General features: G+C 44.0%; 1 protein-coding gene across 5 annotated transcripts in view; it reads left to right on the plus strand.

Annotated features, from left to right (window-relative positions):
* The window catches only part of Fbxo42 (F-box protein 42), an 82,293-nt gene that overhangs the window by 55,193 nt on the left and 2,577 nt on the right, over positions 1 to 24,523 (plus strand). For all 5 annotated transcript variants that reach the window (XM_005409839.2, XM_005409838.2, XM_005409840.2 and 2 more), the window contains 5 exons: positions 18,339 to 18,492; positions 19,751 to 19,861; positions 22,017 to 22,113; positions 22,596 to 22,652; positions 23,510 to 23,626. In XM_005409839.2, coding sequence (XP_005409896.1) covers positions 18,339 to 18,492; positions 19,751 to 19,861; positions 22,017 to 22,113; positions 22,596 to 22,652; positions 23,510 to 23,626 — 536 coding nt within the window. The remainder of the gene's footprint in view (positions 1 to 18,338; positions 18,493 to 19,750; positions 19,862 to 22,016; positions 22,114 to 22,595; positions 22,653 to 23,509; positions 23,627 to 24,523) is intronic.

Below are 24,523 nucleotides of genomic sequence, written 5' to 3' on the forward strand. Positions count from 1 at the left end.
CCCCCGCCTCAGCCACCCAGCTGTCCAGGGCCCCCCAGGTGGGGCCACCTGCTGGGCAGCTGTGTGACTCTGGCTGCAGACCAGCCTGTCTGGAACAAGCGGTCCCCCGGGGACACAGCTGCTGACTCCTGACCCAGCCCTGAGCCCACGCAGTCAGGTGTCCCCTCAATACGGCGAGAACCACATGGAGAATCTTCCGCGTCCCCTGCCCTGCCCACGAGGTCAGACCTGGTGCCTGCCCTGGAGGCTGCCGCACGGGACTGGCGCCACCCTGGTGCCCAGGTGCCCCCGGAAGCCCCCACGGTCTGTGGAGCTGATCCCTGGGAAGTTGGTCCTCTTGGGGAGCACCTTGATGACACGACCCCGAAAGATGCTGTCATCCAGCTCCAACAGCAGCCTGGGCTGAGTGTGGCCGAAACTCTTGACATTTTAGAGACAAATACAGTGATCCAATTTACATTTTAAAGCATGCTTTTGCTGCTATTTAGGAAATGCAGGAAAACAAGAAAGTAAAGCAGAGAGAGGAGATAGGTAGAATGCTCTAAAAATAAGCACTGGTGAGAGATTATGATGGCTTGGACCAGAGTCATAATGGTGGAGATAGAATTGGATTAATTTGAGCAGAATTTGTATATAATTGGCAAGACTGCTTGATGTGTTGGATATGGGAGAATGGGCTCATCGAGACTGAAGTTTCAGGTTTACAGTACAGCCAGATAGACGGTGGAGCCATTCGCTGACGTGGAGAGCAAATACTGGGGCGAAGTTTTGATCCCTATTAAGCAGTTAGTAGTGGTATCAAGTAGTCAGAGTTTGGCAGGTAGACTAGAGGACTTCTCGGTCCTCCTTTTGTTTAGTTAAACTGTTCTCCCCACCTTCATTTGTTAATGCAGTGCATACTTACGGCTGCCTTCTGGGTGCCTGGTATTGTTCTTGATGCTGGAGACTTAGAAACAGACAAAAGTCCCAGTGGAGATTATACTCAAACGAGGGAAGATAGATAATAAAACTGACAGATATGTAACATGGGATGTTAAGTGATGATTGTACTTTTGAAGAAAAACTATGGCATGCCTCGGGGGTTATGATCGGGGGATCAGCAGGACACCTGTAATCCCAGCACTTAGGAGACTGAGGCAGGAAGTCTTGCCATGAGTTGGAGACCAGCCTGAGCTACATAGTGAGTTCAAGGCCAGTCTGAATCACACAGTGAGACCCTGTCTCCAAAGTAAAAGAGAGAAAAATATATGTATGTACCCCGATACACACACACACACACACTTCAGTTTGCTGTACTAATGTTTGGACGCTAATGGCCACCACTTTGAGCACCTGTTGTAATTGTAGAGGCCAAAGGTAACTTGTATTAATGTCATGATGTCTCAATAAATTTAGTATTAAAGTATTTGTACAAGTTTTTGCTCTCCTGATGTATACATTTTTGGCTGTGGATGTAGCTAAGTGGTAGAGCACTTGTCTAGCATGCTTGAGGCCCTGGGTCAGCCACCAGTACTACCAAAAATAAACAAACAAGTAAAAGGTGCCATTTATTTATTTAGATGTGGAGAGCAAATATTGGGGAGAAGTTTTGCTACAAAGGAGAACAGAGAAATGAAGTGCTGAGTGCAAGTAGATGTAAATTGAGAAATTTGTTTGATTGATTGAGACAGGGTCTTGTGTAGTTCAGGCAGGTCTTGAATTCACTGTATAGCCCAAGCTGATCTCAGACTTGCAGGAATCCTCCTTCCTCTGCCTCCTGAGTGCTAGGATACAGGCATGCATCACCATGCCCGGCTCAGTTGGGTTTTTTTTAGGACAGCAGGTGTTATAACATGTTTATATGCTGATGGGAGTTATCTAAAGGGAGGAATTGCTTGAGTGGATATAGATGGGAAGAACTGTTAGCTCAGTGTCCTTGGGTGATGAGAAAGACAGACTCCATTGGTTTGGTTGGCTGGAGATGGGAAAATTGATTATCAGCAGGAACAGTAAAGAATATATTATCGCAGGTGCCTGTGTGTGGGAACTGGTACGAGCTTTCTACAGATTGCTTTACCACTCAGATAAAATAACTGAGATAAAACAGAGCAGATGCAATTGCAAGTCCTGCCCAGTAATTGTGAATGTACAATTGTGTACTTAATTCTCCTGCCAAATGGTTCTAAGAACCTGAGCGTTTCACTTTCTAGGGCTGTACGAAGGCAACGATTTGTTTGGCTCAGCCTCTGTTCAGTTCCCAAAGCAAACACTTTGAATAGGTACTTGAAAAGACTAATGTTTAAACCACTGTTTGTAAAATAAATTACCCTTTATTCAAACCAACGCTAATTTTGGCATCTGTTTAGTGTACAATCATTTTAAGCCACCTAACCTTTTTTTGGTTACTTTAAATCAAGACAGAAATTTTAAAGTAAAAATTTTACATTTAAAATTTGAGTGGAAACCAGGTGTGGTGGCATATGCCTGTAATCCCAGCACTCAGGAAACTGAGGCAGGAGGATCATTGCAAGTTCAAAACCAACCTGGGCTGCAAAGTGAGCTCAAGGCCAGCCTGAACAGCATAGTGAGACCCTGTCTCAAAAAAACGAAACAAAAACAAAATTTTGAGTGGAGCAGGGCATGGTGGTGCACACCTGTAATTCCAGCACTCAGGAGGCTGGGCTACGCGGTGAGTTCAAGACCAGCCTGAACTGCACAGCAAAATCTTGTCTAAAAAAAAAGTCTGATTTTCAAAAATTCATGAAAGATTACCCCATACCTATTTACAAAAGGAGAAAAACAATTTAATTTGTGAAACAAACTTTCCACAGTTAGAAGAATCTATAAATATTAATGGAGTCTATAAATGTTAGGTAAGGATTTTTTTTTTTTGTCTTTTTAAGACGGGGTCTCACTATGCAATTAAGGCTGCCCTTGAACTCACTTTTGTAGTCCCAGCTGGCCTCAAACTCTCAGCAATCCTCCTGCCTCAGCCTCCCGAGTGCTGGGATTATAAGTGTGCACCACCACACCTGGCTGGGTGAGGATTTAGAGGACAGTTGAATTTCCCACCACATTCTCCCCATAAGATCTTCTTTCCTAAGCATTTATTCATCTGTCCCCCTATCCTACCCTGTACTGGGTATTGAATTGAGGGCCTCATGCTTGGTTCTACCACTGAGCTACATCCTAAGTCCTTTTTTTTTTTTTTTTTGGTTTTTCTCCGGTACCGGGAACCGAACTCACGACCTTGCGCTTGCCAAGCAGGCGCTTTTGCCGCTAAGCTAAATCCCCAGCCCCCCTAAGTCCTTTTTAAAATTTTGTTTTGAGACTGAGTCTGAGTTACCAGGGCTACCCTCAAAGTTGTGATCCTCTTGACTCAGCCTCCTGAACAGCTGGGAATACAGGTGCTCACCATTATGTCAGACTCAGAGATTTTTTTCTTTTCTAGTTTTGTTCTTTTTCATTCACACATAACAATTCCAAGTGGTCACTGTGGATTCAGGCCTTTTGTTTTAGAAAAAAGCATTCAAGGATAAAGATACACAGCGTAGATGCCTGTTCAAGTCTAGTGAACAGCTACTTCCGCTGCTTGCTTCTGAACTTCATCATTTTTCCATTCTCTGGCTTTTGAGTTCCTTCTCTTAAAAAAAAAAAAAAAATAGAGAAATAAGCTCTCTGTTTCTAAAACGTAGATACACCAGGTCATCTCTACCCAGATCCCTGGAGATTTACTTAGCTTTGAGACTCCTTGGCCCCATGGCAGACACTTTTAATCCCAGGGATTGAGGATAGGGTAATATATCTGCATTTTTAAAAAGCGAACATGACTTGGCACAGTGGTGCACACCTGGAATTCCAGCTGTGCAGGAGGTTGAGACAGGCGGATCACAAGTTTCTGGTCTGGGCAATTTAGGGAGACTGACTAAAAAAAAAAAAATTTTTTTTTTTTTTGGTAGTTTTTGAGAACAGGGTCTCACTACACAGTCCAGGCTGGTCTTGAACTCACTTTGTAACCCAGGCTGGGCTCAAATTTGCAGCAGTCCTCCTGCTTTAGCCTTCCAAGTGCTGGGATTACAGGCATATGCCACCATGCCTGGATATTCAAAATAAAAATTTAAAAGGCCAAGGATGTTTCCCAGGCGTAGAGCCGTTGCCTACCATGTATTAGACACTGTATTCAATCCCAAGAACCACAAAAAAAAGATGTCGTGATTAACTGTATTCATAGCTGACTTTGCAAATCCCAGAACCCTACACTGTCTTCTTGCTTTCTTGTTAGTCGATCTCTGACCTCACTCTGTGTTATCATGGTGTGTGGTAGGTATGTCATGTGTTAAACTAGGCTAGTCAACAACTGTTAAGGGAGAAACGCAGCCACTCTTAACTCTTTGTAGGAATAGCTACCTTTTACATCAGTTAGTCCTGGGAAATGAATGCATGTAGACCTTGTGTGGGTTTTAGGAGTGGTTAGGGTTTTTTGTTTGTTTTTTTTTTTTAGCTTTTTAGGGGGGATTAGTTGTCCCAGATTGTTCATACATACTATTTAACCATCATACCAAAGAGATTAGAGTAGTACTACAGTAACCCCCATTTTACAGAAGAGGAAACTGAAGCCCCAGAATTACCTAGTGATGTACCTGAGGTCGCATAGCCAATAAGTAATGAAGCAGAGATTAAAACCCAAGATTTTGACTCTACAGTTGTGTTCTTCCTACTAAGCTATGCTGTGATTAGTTTTTTTTTTTTCTTCTGTGATTTATTTTACAGTGTCAATTTTTTAAAATTAAATTTTTGTTTGTTTTTGGGTTTCTTACCTTTTTTGAGACAGGGTTTCACTATGCAGTTCAGGCTGGCCTTGAACTCACTTTTTAGCCCAGGCTGGCCTCGAACTCACAGCAATCCTCCTGTCTCAGCCTCCCAAGTGCTAGGATTACAGATGTGCATTACCACACCCGGCCCTTAAATAGGTTTATTTTAGAATAGAGTTCCCATATACTTCACACTGAGTTTTTTTATTGTTAGCATCTTACATTAGTATAGTACACTGTGATAATTGACAAACCAATTGATACAGTCTTAAATTCGTACTTTATTCAGATATCCTGATTTACTTTTACCTATGCCCCTCTTCTGTTCTAAGATCCCTCCTTGATCCATTGCCTTTAGGGTTTTTGTCTCCTTCGATTTCTTTTGGCTATGACAGTTCTGAGGGAAAACAGATTTTATACCTGAATCATTTATGATTTCTACTTTCCCAGGAGTGAATGACCCTCTTGGTTTCCAGGAAAATCCACAGTACCATTGACAGACTCCTCCCTGGTACTTGTTTGGCTATTTATTCTCTCCATAATCAGGAAGCGTCAGTCATACCTCCCTGAACATGCCTGATCTACATAATCAGGATCAGGTCTTAGGTTCTCAAGTTTTCCAACTCTCATGACTTTCAGATTTTGTAAAGAATACAGGCTGCTCTTCTAGGTAGGTGAGTGTTGTGATAGGTCATTTTTTTGTTGGTTTGTTGGTTTGGAGTTTTTTGTTTTTTGAGACAGGATCTTGCTCTATAGTTCAGACTGGCTTTCAACGCACTATGTAGCCCGGGCTCACCTCAAACTCGCAATGATTCTCCTGCCTCAACCTTCTCAGTGCTGGAATTAGGGGTGTGTGCCATCATACCTGGCATGACAGGTCATTTCTTAACTCATAGATAGCAGTTTGAATTTAAGGAGACTCCTTTATCCTTTCAAAAGTCAGAAGTAAGCTATCTCTCATCCTGTCTTTCAAAGATGACTTTTTGAACTATGTTTTATTTTTTTTTAAACTGCATGTTTTAATTGATTCTACTTTTCAAATTAGTAATGCTCCTGATCATTTCTTTTCCATAGTTTTCTCTGATAGTGATTATGGACTGTGGAATTTGTTGGCCCTCTCATTTGATTTGTTAGCTTCTACTCTTAGTAGCCTTTCTGAAATGTCATTGTGGAATCTTAAAGTGTGGCTTGCTATTTGTTTTAATAGCTTACAAGTTATAGGGTGATTGCATTTTGTATCGTGAATGAGTTTTTGAAGATCTCACACAGGAGTTTAAATTCTGCTAATAGTTATTTACCAGGTGAGGTAGTAGCTAATGCCATGTGACAACATTGGGGACATGGTTTACAGTTCACTTCACTTTTCTGGCTTTGATGTTAGCCTTTTTGTTTGTTTGTTTGTTTGTTTGTTTGTTTATTTTGGCTTTTTGAGACAGGGTCTCACCATGCAGTTCAGGCTGGGCTTGAGCTCACTTTGTAGCCCAAGCTGGTCTCGAACTTGCAATGATCCTCTTGCCTCAGCCTCCCAAGTGCTGGGATTACAGATGTGCGCCACCACACCTGGCTTGATGTTAGCTTTTTTTTTCATTGCCCCTAACCCCCACTGGGATACTGGGAATTGAACTTTGCACTGAACTACATTTCCACTCACCTCCACCAAATTCCCGGGGCTGAGCTCAAACTTGCAGTCCTCCTACCTCAGCCTCCCAGAGGGCTGGAATTACAAGCTGCTTTGTTTAAAAAGTATTCTCTTAAGACAATTTACATACAGCAAAATGAACAAATGTTAACTGTACAGCTCATAGAGTTTTTAATGTATGTTTATAGCTGTATGGGGACTTCTGTCCACTAGCAAGTAAGCAGTCCGCCCTGCAGCAGTGGAGAACAGCTGGATGTCCTCTAATTCAGCTCTGACACTACCTGTCTGGAAATAGCATCAGATCCCACAGTTGAGGGCTTAGTCCCTAAGACTGCCACCACTTCAGATGCAAATCTCAAGCCCCAGGCAGTTTTACCTGTGCTTCTGACCAGCTATCAAGCAGGAAACCACCCCCCACACCCCTCCCACCCTGTTTCTAGGATTCAGTTATTTGACTAGAGTGAAACTAAGAACTAAGGGAAATGCATTTGTTTACCAGTTTATTGGAAAGGCTGTTACAAAGGATACAGCTAAAGAGATGAACATGGGGGAGAAAGATCAGTAGCCATGCGCTCTCTGGCCACCGAACTTCCAGGAGCCTCCATATGTTGTACTATTGAGGAGCTCTGGAACCTGGTCCTTTCGAGTTTTAGGAGGACTTCATTGCATATCTAATACTAATAGACGGGGCCAGGGGCACCCAACAAGGCCTGTCTGTTCTTCTTGGCCTTTCTGTACAGTGTTCCTACTTCAGCTATAGGGCAGGACCCCTGCTGAAATGAGTTGTATCATCTAGTACCAGACAAGGTAGGTAAGAGAATTTCTTTATGGCCAGTTCCATGACAGAAGCTGGCCTGGAGAAGAGAGATTGTAGTTTCTGTAGCTGGCCTACCAATGGGAAGGGGCATATGTATAAGGCAGGAGCTGTGAAGGGCCGCCCATATATGTCTGTCATCATAACACAGTAGCCATGTGACGATCACCCAGATTGAGATGGAGAATCCAGCAGCTGTCACTTCCAAAGGCCCCTTTTATCCCTTTCTTGTCAGTGCCATTCCCCAGAGGTAATTACTGTTCTGACTTCTGACCTATTCTTAAGTGTAATATAAATGGAAGTCCACAGTATGTAGTCTTTTTGTCTTTTTTCTTTCCACATGTATTTGAGATTCTTCTATGTGGTTGTATCTGTTGGTGGCTTACTCCTTTTTGTTGCTGTGAGTCTTATGTAATATGAATATAACCTTTTTTTTTTTTTAAAGACAAGGACTCACTATACAGTTCAAGCTGGCCTTGAGCTCACTTTGTAGCCTAGGCTGGCCTTGAACTCACAGCGATCCTCTTGCCTCAGCCTCCTGAATGCTGGGATTACAGGCATGTGCCACCATGCCTGGCAGATACAACCTTTTTTTAACCCGTACTCCAGTTGATGGGTACTAGGTTTATTTCTACTTTGAGTGTAGAGCTTGTGCTTGTGCCGTGCAGACCCAGGTTTACGTTCCAGGTGGGTTACTTACTAACTACAGAAGGTAACAGCCCGCTTGTGTGGCAAAGGAATAAGGGCTTTGGGTGACCATCAAAGATGTGGTACCAGACCTAAATCTAACTTTTTTCTGAGTCAGAGTCTCACTGTGTGGTTCAGACTAGCCTTGAACTCCTGATGAGCTTCCTCCCTTGGCCTGTCAGGTTCTGGGATTACAGGCGTGCGCCACCATGCCCAGCTCCCAGACTGAGTCTTGAAGGATCAACAGGACTGACTTGGCTGAAGGAAGAAGATGGCATTCAGAGGTATTAAAGTAAGACAGTGTAGCAGTTCCTGGAGTTACAAGTAGGTTTGTGTTCCCCACCCATGACTGTGAGAAGAGTGACAAGAGTGGCTGTGGGAAGGCAGTGGGGGGCTAACGTACAGCCGGTGAGCCCTGCACTGTCTTGCTTCTGTGTCTTCCTCCCCAGGGCCCGCCTCTCACGGCGTTGGGCCTTACCGCTGGGCTCCTGCACTTGCTCTTTCTCCTGCCTGAAGTATTCTTTTCCTCTGTGTCCTTCACCCGCCTCGCAGTGTGTATTCATACATCTTCTCCTGTTAGGCTCTCGCTGACCCCCTTAACTTCTTCATTTTCCCCTCAGCACTTTCCACCATCCAGCGGCCTGCCTTTTTTCCCCAGCAGCGCTAGGCTTCCTGGGTTCCGGGGTTTTGTTACTTGTTGCTGGCACATAGCAGGCACTGCCGGAATGGAGTGCCATGTGTGTCTTACGAACTTAGGGATTTAACTCTACGTTGAGGGTAATGGTGGATTCATGCAGGGTGTGAAGGAGGGAAGCATTATCATATTCATGAAGTCACAGACTCGGTCTTCGGTCTTCGCTGGAAGAGTATTTTCTAGACAGGTGATAACGACTTGGCCCAGTGGTTGGGCCTCATCACATCATTGTTTCCATTTAATGCTCCATCTAACAGAGATGGAAGTGATGGGTTCCTGGCAGGAATCCACCCCAACTTTTGTTATAGAGCCGCAACTGAAAGGAGAGATCTGCACCTCTGCCCCCACTTTGTTCCCCCTCTTCCTATGCCTGCAGATGAGTGTGCCCACGGGAAGGCGGAGGACAGAGACCTGCTACAGCAGGAAAAGTCTCCTGACGCGTGTGAGCACAGGGGCTCTGCCTGGCATCCAGGGACCTTGCCCAGGGCGGGCCTGTGCCTTGGCAATTGTTGATGTTTTTTCCTAGCGCTGGCAGGCCGTGGAGCGCCTCTGATGTGCACCAGAATAAGAGGCTCAGGGAAATGGGGGCCCTCACTTCATTTTCTTTAGCCGGGGTCTGTATATTTCCTTTTATTTTTTATGGAGTTATAGTTTAGAATCCATTCAAAATAAACACATGACTTTGTTACCATTTGAGAAGCCCGGCTTTAGATTCCCCATGTACTTGGAAGTGTGCATTCTTTGGTAACCTTCTTTATGAGGTGGTGGGTCTTCCTTGTTTCCTCTAGTCCTGTGCAGTCCTGAACACCCTGACCTGTGGTGGTCTCAGGACATGTGAATGGGAGCAGAGCCAGTGGGTGCTCCTAGGAAAAGAAGGAATCCTTCCTGTTTATTTAAAATGTTCAGACTGGGCCTTTTCTTTTTTCCATGCCTTTCTAAGGTGGGTACACATTTTCTCTTGCTGGAGGGAAGGGTGGGGAGATTTGCGTAGCACAGATCTGGGTGACCTTTGGTTTTCCAGGAGAGAGAATAAAATTTCACCGTGTTTCAGTTTGACTCTGTGCCCAGGCTGACTAGGGTTTTCTTGTTTCATAACCAAGCCAGAAATTTTATGACTAGCAACATTGTTTTCACTTCTAAATGGAGCTACTTGAAAGTCCCCTCCTGATTAGAAATGCAATTAACAAATTATCAGATTAAACTGAAGGTTCTGGTCCTCTCTCCCCCAGAAATTGAATCAGAGGACTCCTTGAGGGGCAGCAAGGAGCTATTACTGGATTACATGTTAATTTTTAGCTGATAAGTGCTGCCCTGTTCATCAAGTAGTCTTTCATGTGGGTTTGTTTATTGGTGCCCAAAACCTGGCCAACAGAGAATTTCTTTTTATTCATGCTTGTAGCATATATAGTTATCCAGGATCTAAAAGTTTCACATGGCCATTACAAGAGTTTCTGTTGTTTGGGTGTTCTATAAACAACTCAGAGCATAATATTTTTAAAGGTGTAAGTATATTGCTACAATAATAAAAATGTATACTCTGAAGCCTGAGATCCAAACAACTTTGTCTAACATTAGTGAATTTTGTTATCAGTCAGTAACTTTTCTGGACTTCAACTGAGGACTGAAAGGGCTGGGGGAAGCAGTAGGGAAAGGGAGGCACTCAAATGTTTGGATTTATCATGCTGAAAGGTGCTTCCAGGGTATATATACTGTACTACGATTAGCTAGAACCAGTGCTGATCCCAGCTCATGAGATCTATAGCCACTGGGCTTCCACACCTGGGTTTGGTTTAGCAAACATATTGTTAAGAAATAATGCTAGTCAATCCTGTAGAAAAAGTATAACCTTTTTGGTTTTTTGAGGCACAGTTTTGGTATGTCATTCATATTGGCCTTGAACTCATTATGTAGCTCAGACTGGCTTTGAACTCAGGTGATCCTCCTGCCTCAGCCTCCTGAGTGGTGGGATTATAGGCTTGTGCCACTATACCCAGTTCAGGAAAGAGACTCTAAATGGATCATTTTAGCATACTCTGCTAAATGCTCAGATTAAGGTAGGTGGTAAGGTGTTAACTAACCCCAGAAGAACCTTTGGCTCAGCGCATAAAGGGATATATGACAGCGTTTCAAAAAGGCCATAGCTACACCAGATTTAGCTCCTTTGTACCCAGTACCGTGTCTTTGGTAATGTATTGAAGTCCCTGTTCACACGCACTCTGGGTTGAACCAAATCATAGGAGAGTTCAGGGTTTTGCAATTTTGTATTTACCTCCTAGTTGATTTCTTTATACCATTGTATTTTTGTTTCTTCTGTGGGCATCTATACCTCTGTAAAGGGATATTGTGACTATCATTCACCACATTGGTATTAAATTGAATTCTTCCCTCTAGTGTTAAGGATTGAGCCCAGGTCTTCAGGTGTGCCAGGCAAGTAAGTGCTGTACCACTGAGCTGCATCCCCAGCCCATTTTTATTTTTATTTTGATAGAGGGCCTTGCCAAGTTGCCCAGGTTGGTCTCAGATCTGGACTTCTCCTGCCTCAGTCTCTTGAGTAGCTGAGATTACAAGCATGGGCCATTGTGCACAGTTGGAAATAGTTTCATTAACAGAAGAGAAATGGATTCTCTTTTCCCAATAGAGCCGCAGTGGTCATCGGGCTTAGATCTTGGAGACTTTCCTTAAAGGTATTATTTGTCTTCCTGATGTGTACTGTCAAGACAGATTTGTATTCATGAGTTTGGAAGTGCTTTTTCTGTTTTCCTTTTATCCCCTCTTCTCAAACCATAAAACTTTATTTTTGGTTCTCATATGAAGTATTAACCTGACAAATGTACAGTTTAGAAGTGTAAGCAGTAGAATGTGCAGTTCAATTGTAACTGATGAGTCTGTTGCCTCCTGTGCTCTGAGACCAGCCGGTCCTCTGGAGCCCTGTAGCGGTTGGGAACCTGGTGCTGCGCGGTAATCTGGGAAGTGCTATCTGACTGTTCTTCCTCCTGACTAGCTGTCAGGGTCAGTCCCTTCCCACACCAGCTTGCTGCCAGCTCTACCAAGCTTTCCAAAGCCAAGCTTTGTTCCTGTCGGAGAGCTCATCCCTCCTGCGCTGCACACACCCACTGAGGAACCATGCTGTCTCACCGAACAGCACGCGCACAGTGGAAGTGTGAGGTGTGCGTGTTGGTTAACCTGGTCTGTCTGGTCCTGTTTCGTCCTCAAGGCCGGTTTCATCCAGGAGGGATGGGTGTCCTGCACTTGGAATATTTGTGTAGCATGTGCGGAGCAGAGGGTGTGACATAGACTTCAGCACGCTTCTGTTCTTCAGGTTCTCCTTCAAGCTAGGTTTTCCTTACTGCTTGTTCCCTAACATTAATGAGCTCAATACATCCAAACCCGCTTGCTCTACATATATATGAAACCCATTTCTAATTAAAAAGTAAGCTACACTTTGACAGTGGTGAATATTGCCATTTTCCAAGGAGAGCAAATTGTTCTCACTTTTTCTTTTCTTTCTTTATTTATCAGAACCATTAGGGGTTTTTTTTGTTTGTTTTTTTGAGACAGGGTCTCACTATGCAGTTCAGACTGGCCTTGAGCTCACTTTGTAGCCCAGGCTGGTCTTGAACTCACAGCGATCCTCCTGCCTCAGCCTCCCGAGTGCTGGGATTACAAGCGTGCACCACCACGCCCGGCTTCTTTCTTTATTTATTTGCCTTTTTGAGACAGGTTCTCACTATGCAGTTCAGGCTGGCCTTGAGCTCATTTTGTAGCCCGGGCAGGCCTCGAACTTGCAATGATCCTCCTACCTCAGCCTCCTGGAGTGCTGGGATTATAGGCATAGGCCACCGCACTTGGCACCCTTTTTTTATGGCGACTGGTATCTAAATCTGAACCTCCAAGACAAGGAATGAACTCTTCCCTTGCATTAAGTCCCTTTAAGTTAGATTTCATAATGTTTACTATGTGGAATATGCTTTTTCATTTCTTTTACAGTTTTTAGGAGGTGTCTGACCCACAGTAAGCACTGTGAATTAGCTGCTGCTACCATTATTAGTCATCTGTTAAATGAGTCTAATAATTAAAAGGACCGTTTACTACAGAAAAGAAGTACATTGGGTTGCGCTGTTGGCAGAGCAGCCCGGGGAAAGGACAGCAGCTGGCGACTCCACAGATAGAGAGCCAGCTGTGCCATAGACAGCATTTCGCTCTCATGGGGTCTCAAAGGACTGCCATCACTTCTGACTGGCTTTCTCATAACGAGGTCTCCGAGCTAGGTGAGGTCTAGTTACTGCCCAGGTGTGAGTTTGGAAGTTTAGGGTCAGCTGTCCAGCAAATCTGTCGCCACTCTGCTTATGCCAGTCTCATCCAGTTTGCCAGGCATCCCACTTTCTCATTTCAAGAAATACAGTGGAGAAGTGGGCATGGTGGTGCAAGCCTGTAATCCCAGCACTCAGTAGGCTGACACAGGAGGATCGCTGTGAGTTCAAGGCCAGCCTGGGCTACATAGTGAGTTCAAGGCCAGGATGAACTATATAGTGAAACCCTGTCTCAAAAAAAAAACAAAACTTGCTTACTTAATTAGCAGCCTGATTTATTTTTCCTCTCTTGTCTCCAAAAGTTGCAGCTGCCTGCTCATTTTCTGCTATCTATCACAATAATACCTACATTGTAAGATTATAATGATTAAATTCAATAATGCATATAAAATGGTTAGTACTGAGTAGTGGAGATATAATAGGCAATCAAGTACTAAGTATTATTTATAATATCTAATTAGCTAGTAATACTAATAAATAACAATCATAGTATAGAGATAAAAAATACCTTTGTAGTCGTGCATAAAATATAGGCAAGCATGCTGGGTGTGGTGGTGCACTACTGTAAACCTAGCACATGGAAGGCTGAAGCAGGAGGATTTCTGTGGGTTTGAGGCCAGCCAACCTGAATTGCATGGTGAAACCCTGTCTCAAAATGTGTGTGTGTGTGTGTGTGTGTGTGTGTGTGTTTGTATTATATATGTGCAACCTCAGTTAAAACAAAGGCTTGTTTTATCTTATCAAGCAGTTGAACTGCTCTTTTAGTCTTGGGTTCTGTTTAAATTGAAACTATAATTGTGGGAAAGTAGCATTGAAATCAAACCAGAATTTGGCATGGCTTCACTATTTTGCCAGCTTCTTTGCAAAAGTAAACAAGAATGCCTTGTAGTTCTACCACAGTCTTTGCATGTAAAATTTTCTTCTAATCACATAGGAACCTGGGGAAACATCTGAACCAGTTAGCAGTTTCAGGGAGCATTGTGTTGTACGGCGCACCTATCTGATGATGAAGTTCCCCATAGCTGCCTTTGGGGCTTGTGCCTTGTTTTGAAATTGGCTCCACTGATCATATCTGCTGAGCAGTTAGGAGGCCTTTAGTGTACGGGGAATGATGCCTAGGGGGTAACATTGGCTCTGGGGAGACAGACTTACAGGGCGTGTCTGACCATATGCCACATGAGTACACATGGTCCTGTGACACATGACAAAAACCATGATGGGAGGGAGCAGCACCTTTTCCTTCCTGTACCTTTGTGCAGTTGCTATACCTAGACTGGGCGTGGAGGCCCAGTGGCCTTCTGAAGGCAAGGCCAAGAAGTATTCAAATGAATATAAAACCTTCATTTTATAAGTTTTCTTGGTAATGAAGTATGTACTTCAATGCCAAATGACAGAATCTCAAATTTGGAAATCATGAATGATCAAATCTATAAAGTTTAAAGTCCCCAAAGATTAAAATTCTGAATTTTAAAATCTGGAAAACATCAATTCCCAGTGGAAAAGGGCAGTATAAGAGGAATTGAAGACTGAATTCTGGAGCTGTGGCTGTGCATTTTCAGTTGTGTGCAGGATAGTTGCATTGGTCAGGCACGGCACATCCCTAGAAACCTGGGAAAGCAGTGTTCCCTGTGCAGCTGTGAGGATGTTTGCAGAGATTAGCCCGAGGCCTGAGTGGACTAGGTGGGGAGGATCCTTCTCTGCATGGACAGGCACTGCCCGCTCAGCTGGTCAGCAGAGGACAGATGTAGGAGAGAGGTCTCTCTCAAGAGCTAGCATTTCCTTAGGCTGCTTCAGACAGCAGAAGCCCAGGCTTGCTAGCCTTCGAGCTCCAGGACAAGACCAGTGAATTCTCAGGGCTGCAGGCTGTCATGTTCAAACTGAGAATTACACTGTTGGCATAGCGGTCAACACATAATGTTGATGTGTGTAAGCATTGTGCATGTCTGTGAAAATGTGGAAGGCAGGTATGGTGGTGCACTTCTCCTATTCCAGTTATTGGGAGCCTGAGGCAGGATGATTGCAAATTTGAGGCCAGGCTGTACAATTTAGCCAGACCCTGTCTTAAAATAAAAGGGGCTGGAGATTGAACTCAGTGCAAGGCCTTGGGTTTAATCCTGAATGCAAGAGAGGAAGAAAGAGATTATAGGTAGTCTGTCATGTATTTTCAGATGATTGTAGTCTGTCGGTCAGCTTTCTGTTTTTCCATTGCTGGGACACAACCCCTGGTAGATAGTTTGAAGGAGGGGAGGGTTTATTTTGGCTTACAGTTTCACAGCCTCAGTGGACTGTGATCTCCACGAATTCAAGCCCAGCCTGGGCTACACAGTGAGACCCTGTCTTTAAAAAAAAGATAGGGCCAGGCATATAGCTCAGCAGCACAAGTTCCTGTCTGGCAGGCGCAAGGTCCTGACTTCGATTCCCAGTACTAAAAAAAACATAGATATAGATAAGATTAACCATCGCATAGTAGTTATAAAGCTCTGTAGCTCTGTGTACATGATTAGTGAGGTATAGTGATACTCATTTTTACTTTTTCTTTCCCCCAGTACTGGAAATTGCACTCACGTTGGTCTACATCACCAGCCCTTTTTTATTTTTTGGGACCAAGTCTGGCTAAATTGTCTCTGCTGGGCTTAAACTTGCTATCTTCCTGCCTTGCTCTCCCAGAGAGGTGGGATTATAGAAATGTACCACCATGCCCAGCTTTGACTTATTCTTTATGAGTACAGTTTATTTGCTCCTCTCTGTTATTCCTGCATGACTGTCGTTAGTATACATGAATGTTTGTGCTGATGCTTACAAAAATATGTTAGTACTGCCTATTTTATTGTGTAAACCAGCCTTTTTTTTTTTTTGAGATGGTCTCATTATGCAGTTCAGGCTGGCCTTGAGCTCACTTTGTAACCTAGGCTGGCCTCAAACTCACGATCCTCCTGCCTCAGCCTCCTGAGTACTGGGATTACAGGCATGTGCCACCATGCCCGGCTTTAAACCAGCCTATCATGTAGTAAATGGTTAATAAACATTAGTTATCACTAAAGAGGCAGCAGTAGTAATAATGATGATAACGGTAATCATAATTTCTCTTAAAGTCAATAAAGTCGCCTGTCTACCTTCCATATGCCACTGGGGATATAGCTCAGTGGCACAGGTGCCTGCCTGGCAAGTCTAAGGTCCTGAGTTCAATTCCTGGTACAGAAACAAACAAAACAAAAAAACCTGCACTATCTTCTACCTTCCATATGCCATCCAAACTCTATATTTATAGAGTTAAAATCCTTTGTCTAGCCTGGCGTGGTGGCGCACGCCTGTAATCCCAGCACTTGGGAGGCTGAGACAGGAGGATCATTGTGAGTTCGAGACCAGCCTGGGCTATAAAGTGAGCTCAAGGCCAGCCTGAACTGCATAGCGAGACCCTGTCTCAAAAAGACCAAAAAAAAAAACAAATCCTTTGTCTAAAGTAGTGCTGTCCAATAGAACTTTCTTTAATGATAAAAAGGCTGTGTATCTGTCCTCGAAGGTTTAGTAGCCCCTGGCAACAAGTGGCTAACGGTGACTGTGTAGTGTTTTCCTTTAGTTTGACTATGTATGTTACTATCTTTGACCCACATACCCACACTTTTAGAATGTTGTGAATGTTTCCCTGCTTATGAGATGCATATTCTTATTCTACATTTTTAATTTCTTTAAACCTAGAACTGTCAAATACTGGTTTCCTTTTTCTCATAAAATACTAATTTATTTTTTTAAATGGTACAGTAAACAGTACACATGACAGAGCAAACCCAACAGTCTTGTCATGTTAGCTATCATTTTGGGTTTCTATATCTTACTTTCCTGGGACTTGGGGTGACTCCCACTCTGTGAAGCAGGTACTACTGTTGTTCCATTTAACAGACAAGAAAGCTGAGGCAGAGAGAGCTGATAACTGGCTCGAGGTTCACAGCTCATTAAGGGGCAGGGCTGGGATCTGACCCCACAGAGCCAAGCTTTACAGCTTGTGCTCTTAGCCATAGCTCCTTATTTTATCCGCCCCCCGCTCCCCCACCACTGCTAATTGTGTTTTGGAATTCAGAGTTTTTCAGGTTTTAGGATGGAATATCTGTACAGTCTATCTGGTAGAATATGGAGAGTGTCCTGTAATCCGACTACTTCTACCTCAGCACCTGTGAATATTCACACTCAGCAGGCAACAAAGACCTCATAGCTTTAACACTTCAGGTCAGGTTTTGTTATCATCAGATTATTTGAGTAGGAGACAGAATGCTGAGGACTTGCAGATTTCAGATAAGGAATTAAGGATCTATACTGTATATACCCTCTCACAGAGGCCTTCATCGGATGGAGTGACCGCTGCTGATAGAGCAGGAAAAGAGTTATGTTGAACTCCTGTGTCCTTCCCTCCCTCGATTTGTTTCTTTCCCTCTCTGTGCTCTCCTCTCTCGGCACTGGGGATTGAACATAGGCCCTCCTACCGCACTACCTCCCAGCCCTTTTTACTTTGATACAGCGTCTTGTTGAGTAGCCCAAGCGGGGCTTGACTTGTTATGCTCTGCCTTAGCATCCTGAGTAGGAGGTGAACTCATCAGTAGTCAGAAGTGGACTTGATACACCCAACCTACCAGACATAACAGCGGCATGCTGTAGAGCCTCGGTTGTTTATAGATCTGTGGCTGAGTAGGAGCAGAGGCTCGCTGCTGCCACCCAAAATTTCAAGAAAATATTGTTAGGACTGGACTGTGGCTCAGCAGTAGAACTCTTGAGTAGTAGTCAGTGTGGGGCCCTGGGTTCAGTCCCTGTTACCACAAAAAAAAAGAGAGTTTGGATTTGGGGTATGGTTTCTACTGAGTGCATATCATTGTAACACTATTGTAAAGTTAAAAAGTAGTAGATTGAACCATCAGTAAGTCAAATTGGGAAATTGGGGGCTGTATTTAATAATGCAGAATAGCCTTGTAGCTGGGCATGGTGGCTCATGCCTGTAATCCCAGCACTCAGGAGGCTGAGGCAGGAGGATTGCTGCTAGTTTAAGGCCAGCCTGGGTTACATAGTGAATTTAAGATCAGCCTGAACTGCAGAGCAAGACCCTGTCTCAAAAAGACCGCCCCCCCCCAAAAAAAAACTTTGTAAGATAGTTACTCTTCCTTAATTTTAGGTTAAGTAAATTAAACCTGGAAGAACCTAAGTGACTTTCCTCTAACTGAGGTTTTTCTGTGTTAATTATAAGAAATTATAAATCAGTGGCGATTTTCTCTTAGACTTGCAAACCTAGTTTTGTCTGAGTTTTTGCTTTGTGGGACTGGTCCCCACCTTGTTCTCACAGGGAAAGGTGATCTGTGGCTAGCTGCAATGGGTTGTTGTGAGACCCCTGAATTCTAATCATGGTGTTATTGATTTCTCCTAGGCTCTTACCCTTCCCCCAAAGCTGGAGCAACTCTGGTTGTATACAAGGACTTGCTAGTGCTCTTTGGTGGCTGGACACGACCAAGCCCTTATCCTCTGCACCAACCAGAGAGATTCTTTGATGAAATACACACTTACTCACCCTCTAAAAACTGGTAAGGTACAAAAATAAGCTTCTTTAAATGTGGAAGAAAACATTTTAAAGCATTGGATTCCTAAGGGCTGGGGAGATAGCTCAGTGGCACAGTGCCTCGCTGACAAATGCAAGGTCCTGAGTTGAATTCTTGGTACCCAAAAAAACCCAAGCCTGACAGATGGGGAAACCGAGGCACAGAACCAGTTACCACATGGGATTCCTAGTTCTCTTTGTTGAAATAAGGTCTTGCTATGTAGTCCAGGCTGACCTTGGCCTTGAACTTTCCTGTCCTTCCACCTCAACCATGCTTGGTTTTTAACGTCTCTCTTTAGTGTCAAGAATCTATTGGAGAATTTGGTGAAAAACTAAGAACTCTTCCCCCAGGGGTGGAGGAGAATATTATATCCAGCTTTTGTCTGTAGTTTCAGAAGGTTTGCAGGGCCCACTTAGGACCATAAGTTCAGAACCCTTTTTTCAGCCAGGCATGGTAGTACATGCCTGTAATCTCAGCACTTGGGAGGCTAAGGCAGGGGGATTGTTTCAAGTTCAAGGCCAGCCTGGGATGCATAGCAAGGCCCCTTTGCAAAAAAACATGAAAAGAAAAAGAAATATTCAAGAAAAATGAATGTACTAGTTAGAGAAAAGAGAGCCCTTCGGCTTCGGCTGGTAATTCCCCAGAAGTGATATAGATCCAGGTGATTCTTTGTACTCTTTCTTCAGACTGTCTTTTTAAGTGACAACAACTGCTCCCTGTAGTGAAATACTAGTGTGTGGTTCTTGGCAGCTGCTACCGATAGCACCACAGGGAGAAGTAGTGGTGGTACTCCTTCAGCACACCAGACTGAACCAGTCTTGTCTTCTCATCCCTCTCTCCCCAGACCATCCACACTCTGGACTGGAAAGTCAATGGATATAAGTAAGAAAGTTTGTAGGAAAGGCATAAATATTTGCATCAACACCAACTCCCTTTTTGGTACTGGGGATTGAATCCAGTGCCTTCATACTGAGTTACATCTCCAGGCCATTTTTTGAGACAGGATCTCACTAAGTTGCCCGGGCTGGGTTCTAACTTGTAATCCTCCTGCATCAATTTCCCAGAGTGCTAGGATTACCAGCATGCAACACCATACCATGTTTTGTCCTCCCTATACTATCCTAATAATATCTTTGCTCAAGGTGATGTGATTATTATTGTAAATGGAGTTGTTCTTTGCTTTAAACCCATGCAGTCAGAAGCACATGGTGCTGACTTCTTGGTTTTCCCCTGTTTTCATTAGGTGGAATTGCATTGTAACAACCCATGGGCCACCTCCCATGGCCGGCCACTCCTCCTGTGTGATAGATGATAAAATGATTGTCTTTGGTGGTTCTTTAGGATCCCGGCAAATGTAAGTATACCTGGTTTGCCCCATATTAACCTGAAGATAAATACTCCTGGGAATAACAGGTCAGAAGAATGAACTAGGGGCTGGAGCTGGAGCTCAGTGGGCAGTGCTTGCCTACCATGTGAGAACCTGGGTTCCATCCCCAGTACTGCAGAAAAAGAAAAAGTGAGCTAGTCAGGGCCAGTACTCCTGAGCATGGTTCTAGTGAATCCAATTTGTTATCTCGCCTAGCATCCTGTCCTTTGGTCCCTTAATCATACACCCTTTCCAGTTAAGTTGGAAAATTTGCTACATAAAATCTAGGTCATGTTGAATGTCGTTCTGTTTGCTATTTCACTGGGATCAAATTCTGATGGAGCCTCCACCTTGTCTGCTGTACTGTGCCTGCAGAAGGCCACCTTCCAGAAGCAGGGCGTTTTTACTTGATTTATTACCCAGCTTAGGCCCATAGGGGCTGTAGACAAGGAGAGTGGTGGGCAGGACAGAAGGTAGTTGTGGGCTCTCCAGATAGGATAGGCTCGGGGGATGGATGGACACGAGAAAACTGTCAGGTGTGATGCACTTCTGTGAGGCTGTTCTCCCCACCCTATCCTTTCCACCTCTGAGAGTCACTGGCCAACTCAGCCCAGAGGCAAGAGCCAGAGAGTCCATCTGGGTCGCCGTTCATCCAGTTCAGCCATAGCCCCAGCAGTGGTCCTTTCCCCTGGGCTCTGAAATGGAAGTTGATGGGCTGTCAGCAGTAAGGAGCTGCCCTCCAGTTAAGAACAGTTTAACTTTGGAATCCCTGTATGTGAAGAGAGGGCCTCAGAGAAGTGACCATAAAGTAGAGACTGCTATCCAGGAGTCTGTCCTCCTTGTACTGGGTTCTTGAGAGTTGGAAATGCCGGCTTGTCCTTGATCAAACTGCAGCTTTCATTAGCATCATGAATTTCTTTTTGTAGCCAAGATCAATAAAGCTTTTAACTCCTTGACCTGATAAGATAGCATACCAGCTACCTTTTGAATCTTTTTTTTCTCTTCCTTTTGGTTTTTATTTTTTATTTTATTTATTTACTATTTCTTGTTTTTTCTGAGACAAGGTCTTGCTATGTAGTTCAGGTTGGTCTTAAACTCACTATGTAGCCCAGCCAAGCCTTGAACTCACACCGATCCTCCTGCCTCAGCCTCCCAAGTGCTGGGATTACAGGCATGCACCACCGTACTAGTTTGGTTTTTATTTTTAAAAGACAGGTAGAATATGGGGAATGCCCTTGGAAGGCTGAGGCAGGAAGATGGCCAGGAGTTTGAGGCTGGCCTAGACTATATAGCAAGAGCCTGTCTCAAGAAAACAAAACAAAAAAAAAAACTACATACGGCCAGATATGGTGGTAGACACCTGCAATTCCAGCATTCTGGGAGGCTGAGGCAGGAAAATCACAAGTTTGATCCTAGCTAGGGCAACTATGCAATTTAGCTAGACCCTGTCTCAGAATTTAAAAGCCTGCGAATGTAACTCAGTGCAAAGACCCTTGGTTCAATCCTGAGTCCTCCCCAACCCCAAGATATACAGCTTGACCAATAGCTATTTCTTGCTATCCCCAAGGAATTTGTACTTTACCTACCATTGTGTGGACACCAATATGATTCACATAAGGCCTTACGGTCAGTGGAAAGAACAAGGTTTGAAAGTCTCAAGATAAGTTCTAGGGACAGTCAAGGAAGAAAATTAAAGTTTTAAGTGCTAGCTGTGGGCCTGGCACTTTGCTGGACATATTTATAAATGTAACTTCATTTATGTCAGCTTTTCAGAGTAACAGTGCTTGTACTCAATAGACATGGAAACAAAATTATAGAAAATTAAGTTTCTTGTTCAGGCTGCATAGCTAGGATTTCAGCAATGATCTATCTGGTTTTGAAGGCCCTGAACTCTAGGGAGTCCATTTCTCTTTTTTTTCTTTTTGATACTGGCAATTGAACTCAGGGCCTTGTGCTTGCCTGGCAGGCAGTTGTGCCATTGAGCTAAATCCCTAGCCCTTGGGGAGTCCATTTCTGACCATCTTTGTGAGTGCAAAAAAGGTGCAGATTTGCCAGAGGGGCCCAGTCATATGGAGCTTCTGGCCACCACTGTGGTCCCTGGACTCTCCCAGCATCCTCATCCTTCTGTCCTTATCTCAAACAGGAGCAATGATGTCTGGGTCCTTGATCTCGAGCAGTGGGCATGGTCCAAGCCGAACATCACCGGCCCCAGTCCTCATCCTCGAGGTGGTCAATCTCAGGTGCTCAGGAATTAAAATAACTATTCTCCAAACACTGTAGCATCTTTCAGTTAGAACAGGAGAGGGAGGAGGGAGTCAGGTAAGATGCCAGTAGGCACTAAGCCAAAGAGAATTTGTCATTCTTTTTTTTGCTGGTATTTAGTTTTCAGCTTCCAATGGTCATAGTATTTATAGTACCTTTATATTATACTTCTCCTCAAAGTATTTACTTTGCTTTTTCATTTCTCAAGTGAAGCTTGGATTTTATGTGGCTGACTTTCATGTTAATATTCGAACAACAAAGAACGTATCCACTTGGGAATTACCAGTAATTTGTTCAAGGGCCTGGGGAATCCGAATTGACAGGGTTTGGGGAGAATAGAGAGCTTAAGATAACTGAAACACTCCATTTGGGAGCTGGGTATGCTATTTGTATGTCACAAACACAGGAAGTCACTTACTTATGTCATTGTAGGTTTACTTTAAATTTCTTCCCTTCCCAGATTGTCATAGACAGTGCGACTATCTTAATCCTTGGAGGGTGTGGCGGTCCCAACGCTGTGAGTATTGCTTGTGTGGCATTTCTATGCACGTGCTTCTAAGCATTCAAACCTGCTTCTCTGGCTTTGCATGGAAAAGTACACGAGACTCTTTTCTACAGCATTTTCATTAGAAAATGCCTTGTCTGCCATGGGCATATAGCCTTTCTGTTTTCTGCCTCCCCTCGAGATTATGACATGCTATTAATCAGACATTTGTCTCTTGAATATTTATATTTTTATATTCATATTTTGTCTCTTGAGTATTCATATTTTTCCTCTTCCTGTCTCTTCTTTGAACTTCAAGGTTTACTACTGTGCTTTTTTTCAAAAGGGCAGTCAATAGAAAAACAGGTAGGTAACTGCCCAAGTCCACCTGGAATTCATTTACAAGTAGTAGCACATGCCTGACATCCTAGCACTTGGGAAGCTGAGGCAGAAGGGTCACTGTGAATTCCAGGCCTGAGCTACAGAGCAAGACCTTTTCTCAAAATACAAAAAAAAAGATTGCAGTTTCAGACAGTTTTGATATGTTATTATCCTCTCCTCTGCCCCCAACGCGAGCGCGCGCGCGCGCGCGCGTGCACACACACACACACACACACACACACACAACCATAGGTCAAATCAGTTACAGTTGATTGATGGATGACGAACACAATCTATGTGCCAGGACGGCCAGCGGTCGCATGTGTGTGGATGCAAGCATGAGTGGATGCATGCACAGCTGAGTATGAGCACGTAACTGAGGACCTGGCTCTTCTCTCTGACAGCGTTCGTGCTTTTTAGACCAGACAGCCCGCTCTGAGACTGCAGCTCTCTGTGTGCGGTGCAGTGTGTACTGCACCTGAGTCCTGTTGTTGATCCTTTTCTTACAGCTTTTCAAGGATGCTTGGTTGTTGCACATGCACTCGGGTCCCTGGGCCTGGCAGCCACTCAAGGTAGAAAATGAAGATCATGGGGCTCCAGAGCTGTGGTGCCATCCAGCCTGCCGGGTAAGCAGAGAGCTGACGGGCCGGCATGAGGAGACGTCCTCCACTGGAGAACCAAATCAGTCTATCAGATTTCAAAGGAAATTTGTACAGAAATAGAAAACACTGGACCAGCGATGTAGCTCAGTGGCACAGTGCCTGCCTGGCAAGCGCAAGGTCCTGAGTTCAGATTCCTGGTACCAAAAAAAACCCCAAAATAGAAAACACTTTGGTGCCACAAAAGAGGTGGACATTGAGTATAGCTCCTTCATCATTCCCTATATATATGAGCCACTAGGTAAAAATCACTAGGTTCCCCACTCACCTTTTAAGTCCCAACTTTAAACATCTTTGTCTATGAAATTTCCCCCAGAAAAAAACTGATTTCTGGGGCTGGGGATTTAGCTCAGCGGCACAGCACCTGCCTGGCAAGCACAAGGTCATGAGTTCGATTCCTGGTACCAGAAAAAAAACAAAAAAAGAAAAAAAAAATTGATTTCTTCCTCTATTGTACCACTATTCTGTAGACACAGCTAGTGACAAAAGCAACAGGTGTTCCATATCTGTATGTCCTTCTAGCCTACACAACAGACTACATTATTTTTATCTCCATATAGTTCATCTCTGTATCTCAGGTCTACAAAATGCCTGGCACATTAGCCGGGCATAGATTTGGTGCATGCTTGTTATCTCAGCTGTCAGAGAAGCTGAGGCAGGAGGACTGTGAGTTTGAGGTCAGCCTGGGCAGTGTAGCAAGAATCTGCCTCGAAATAAAATAAGTGCTGGACGTGTACCTCAGTAGCAGATCTCTTGTCTAGTGTTCACTAGGCCCTGAGTGTAATCCCTAGTACCACTGAAAAAAACAAAGAAAAAAAAACAGACAAAACGCCTGGCACATCAGACCACTTATGCCTAAATGTT

The sequence above is a fragment of the Chinchilla lanigera genome, unplaced genomic scaffold (assembly GCF_000276665.1).
Source record: "Chinchilla lanigera isolate Chin_1 unplaced genomic scaffold, ChiLan1.0 scaffold00126, whole genome shotgun sequence".
Taxonomy (NCBI): Eukaryota; Metazoa; Chordata; class Mammalia; order Rodentia; family Chinchillidae; genus Chinchilla; species Chinchilla lanigera.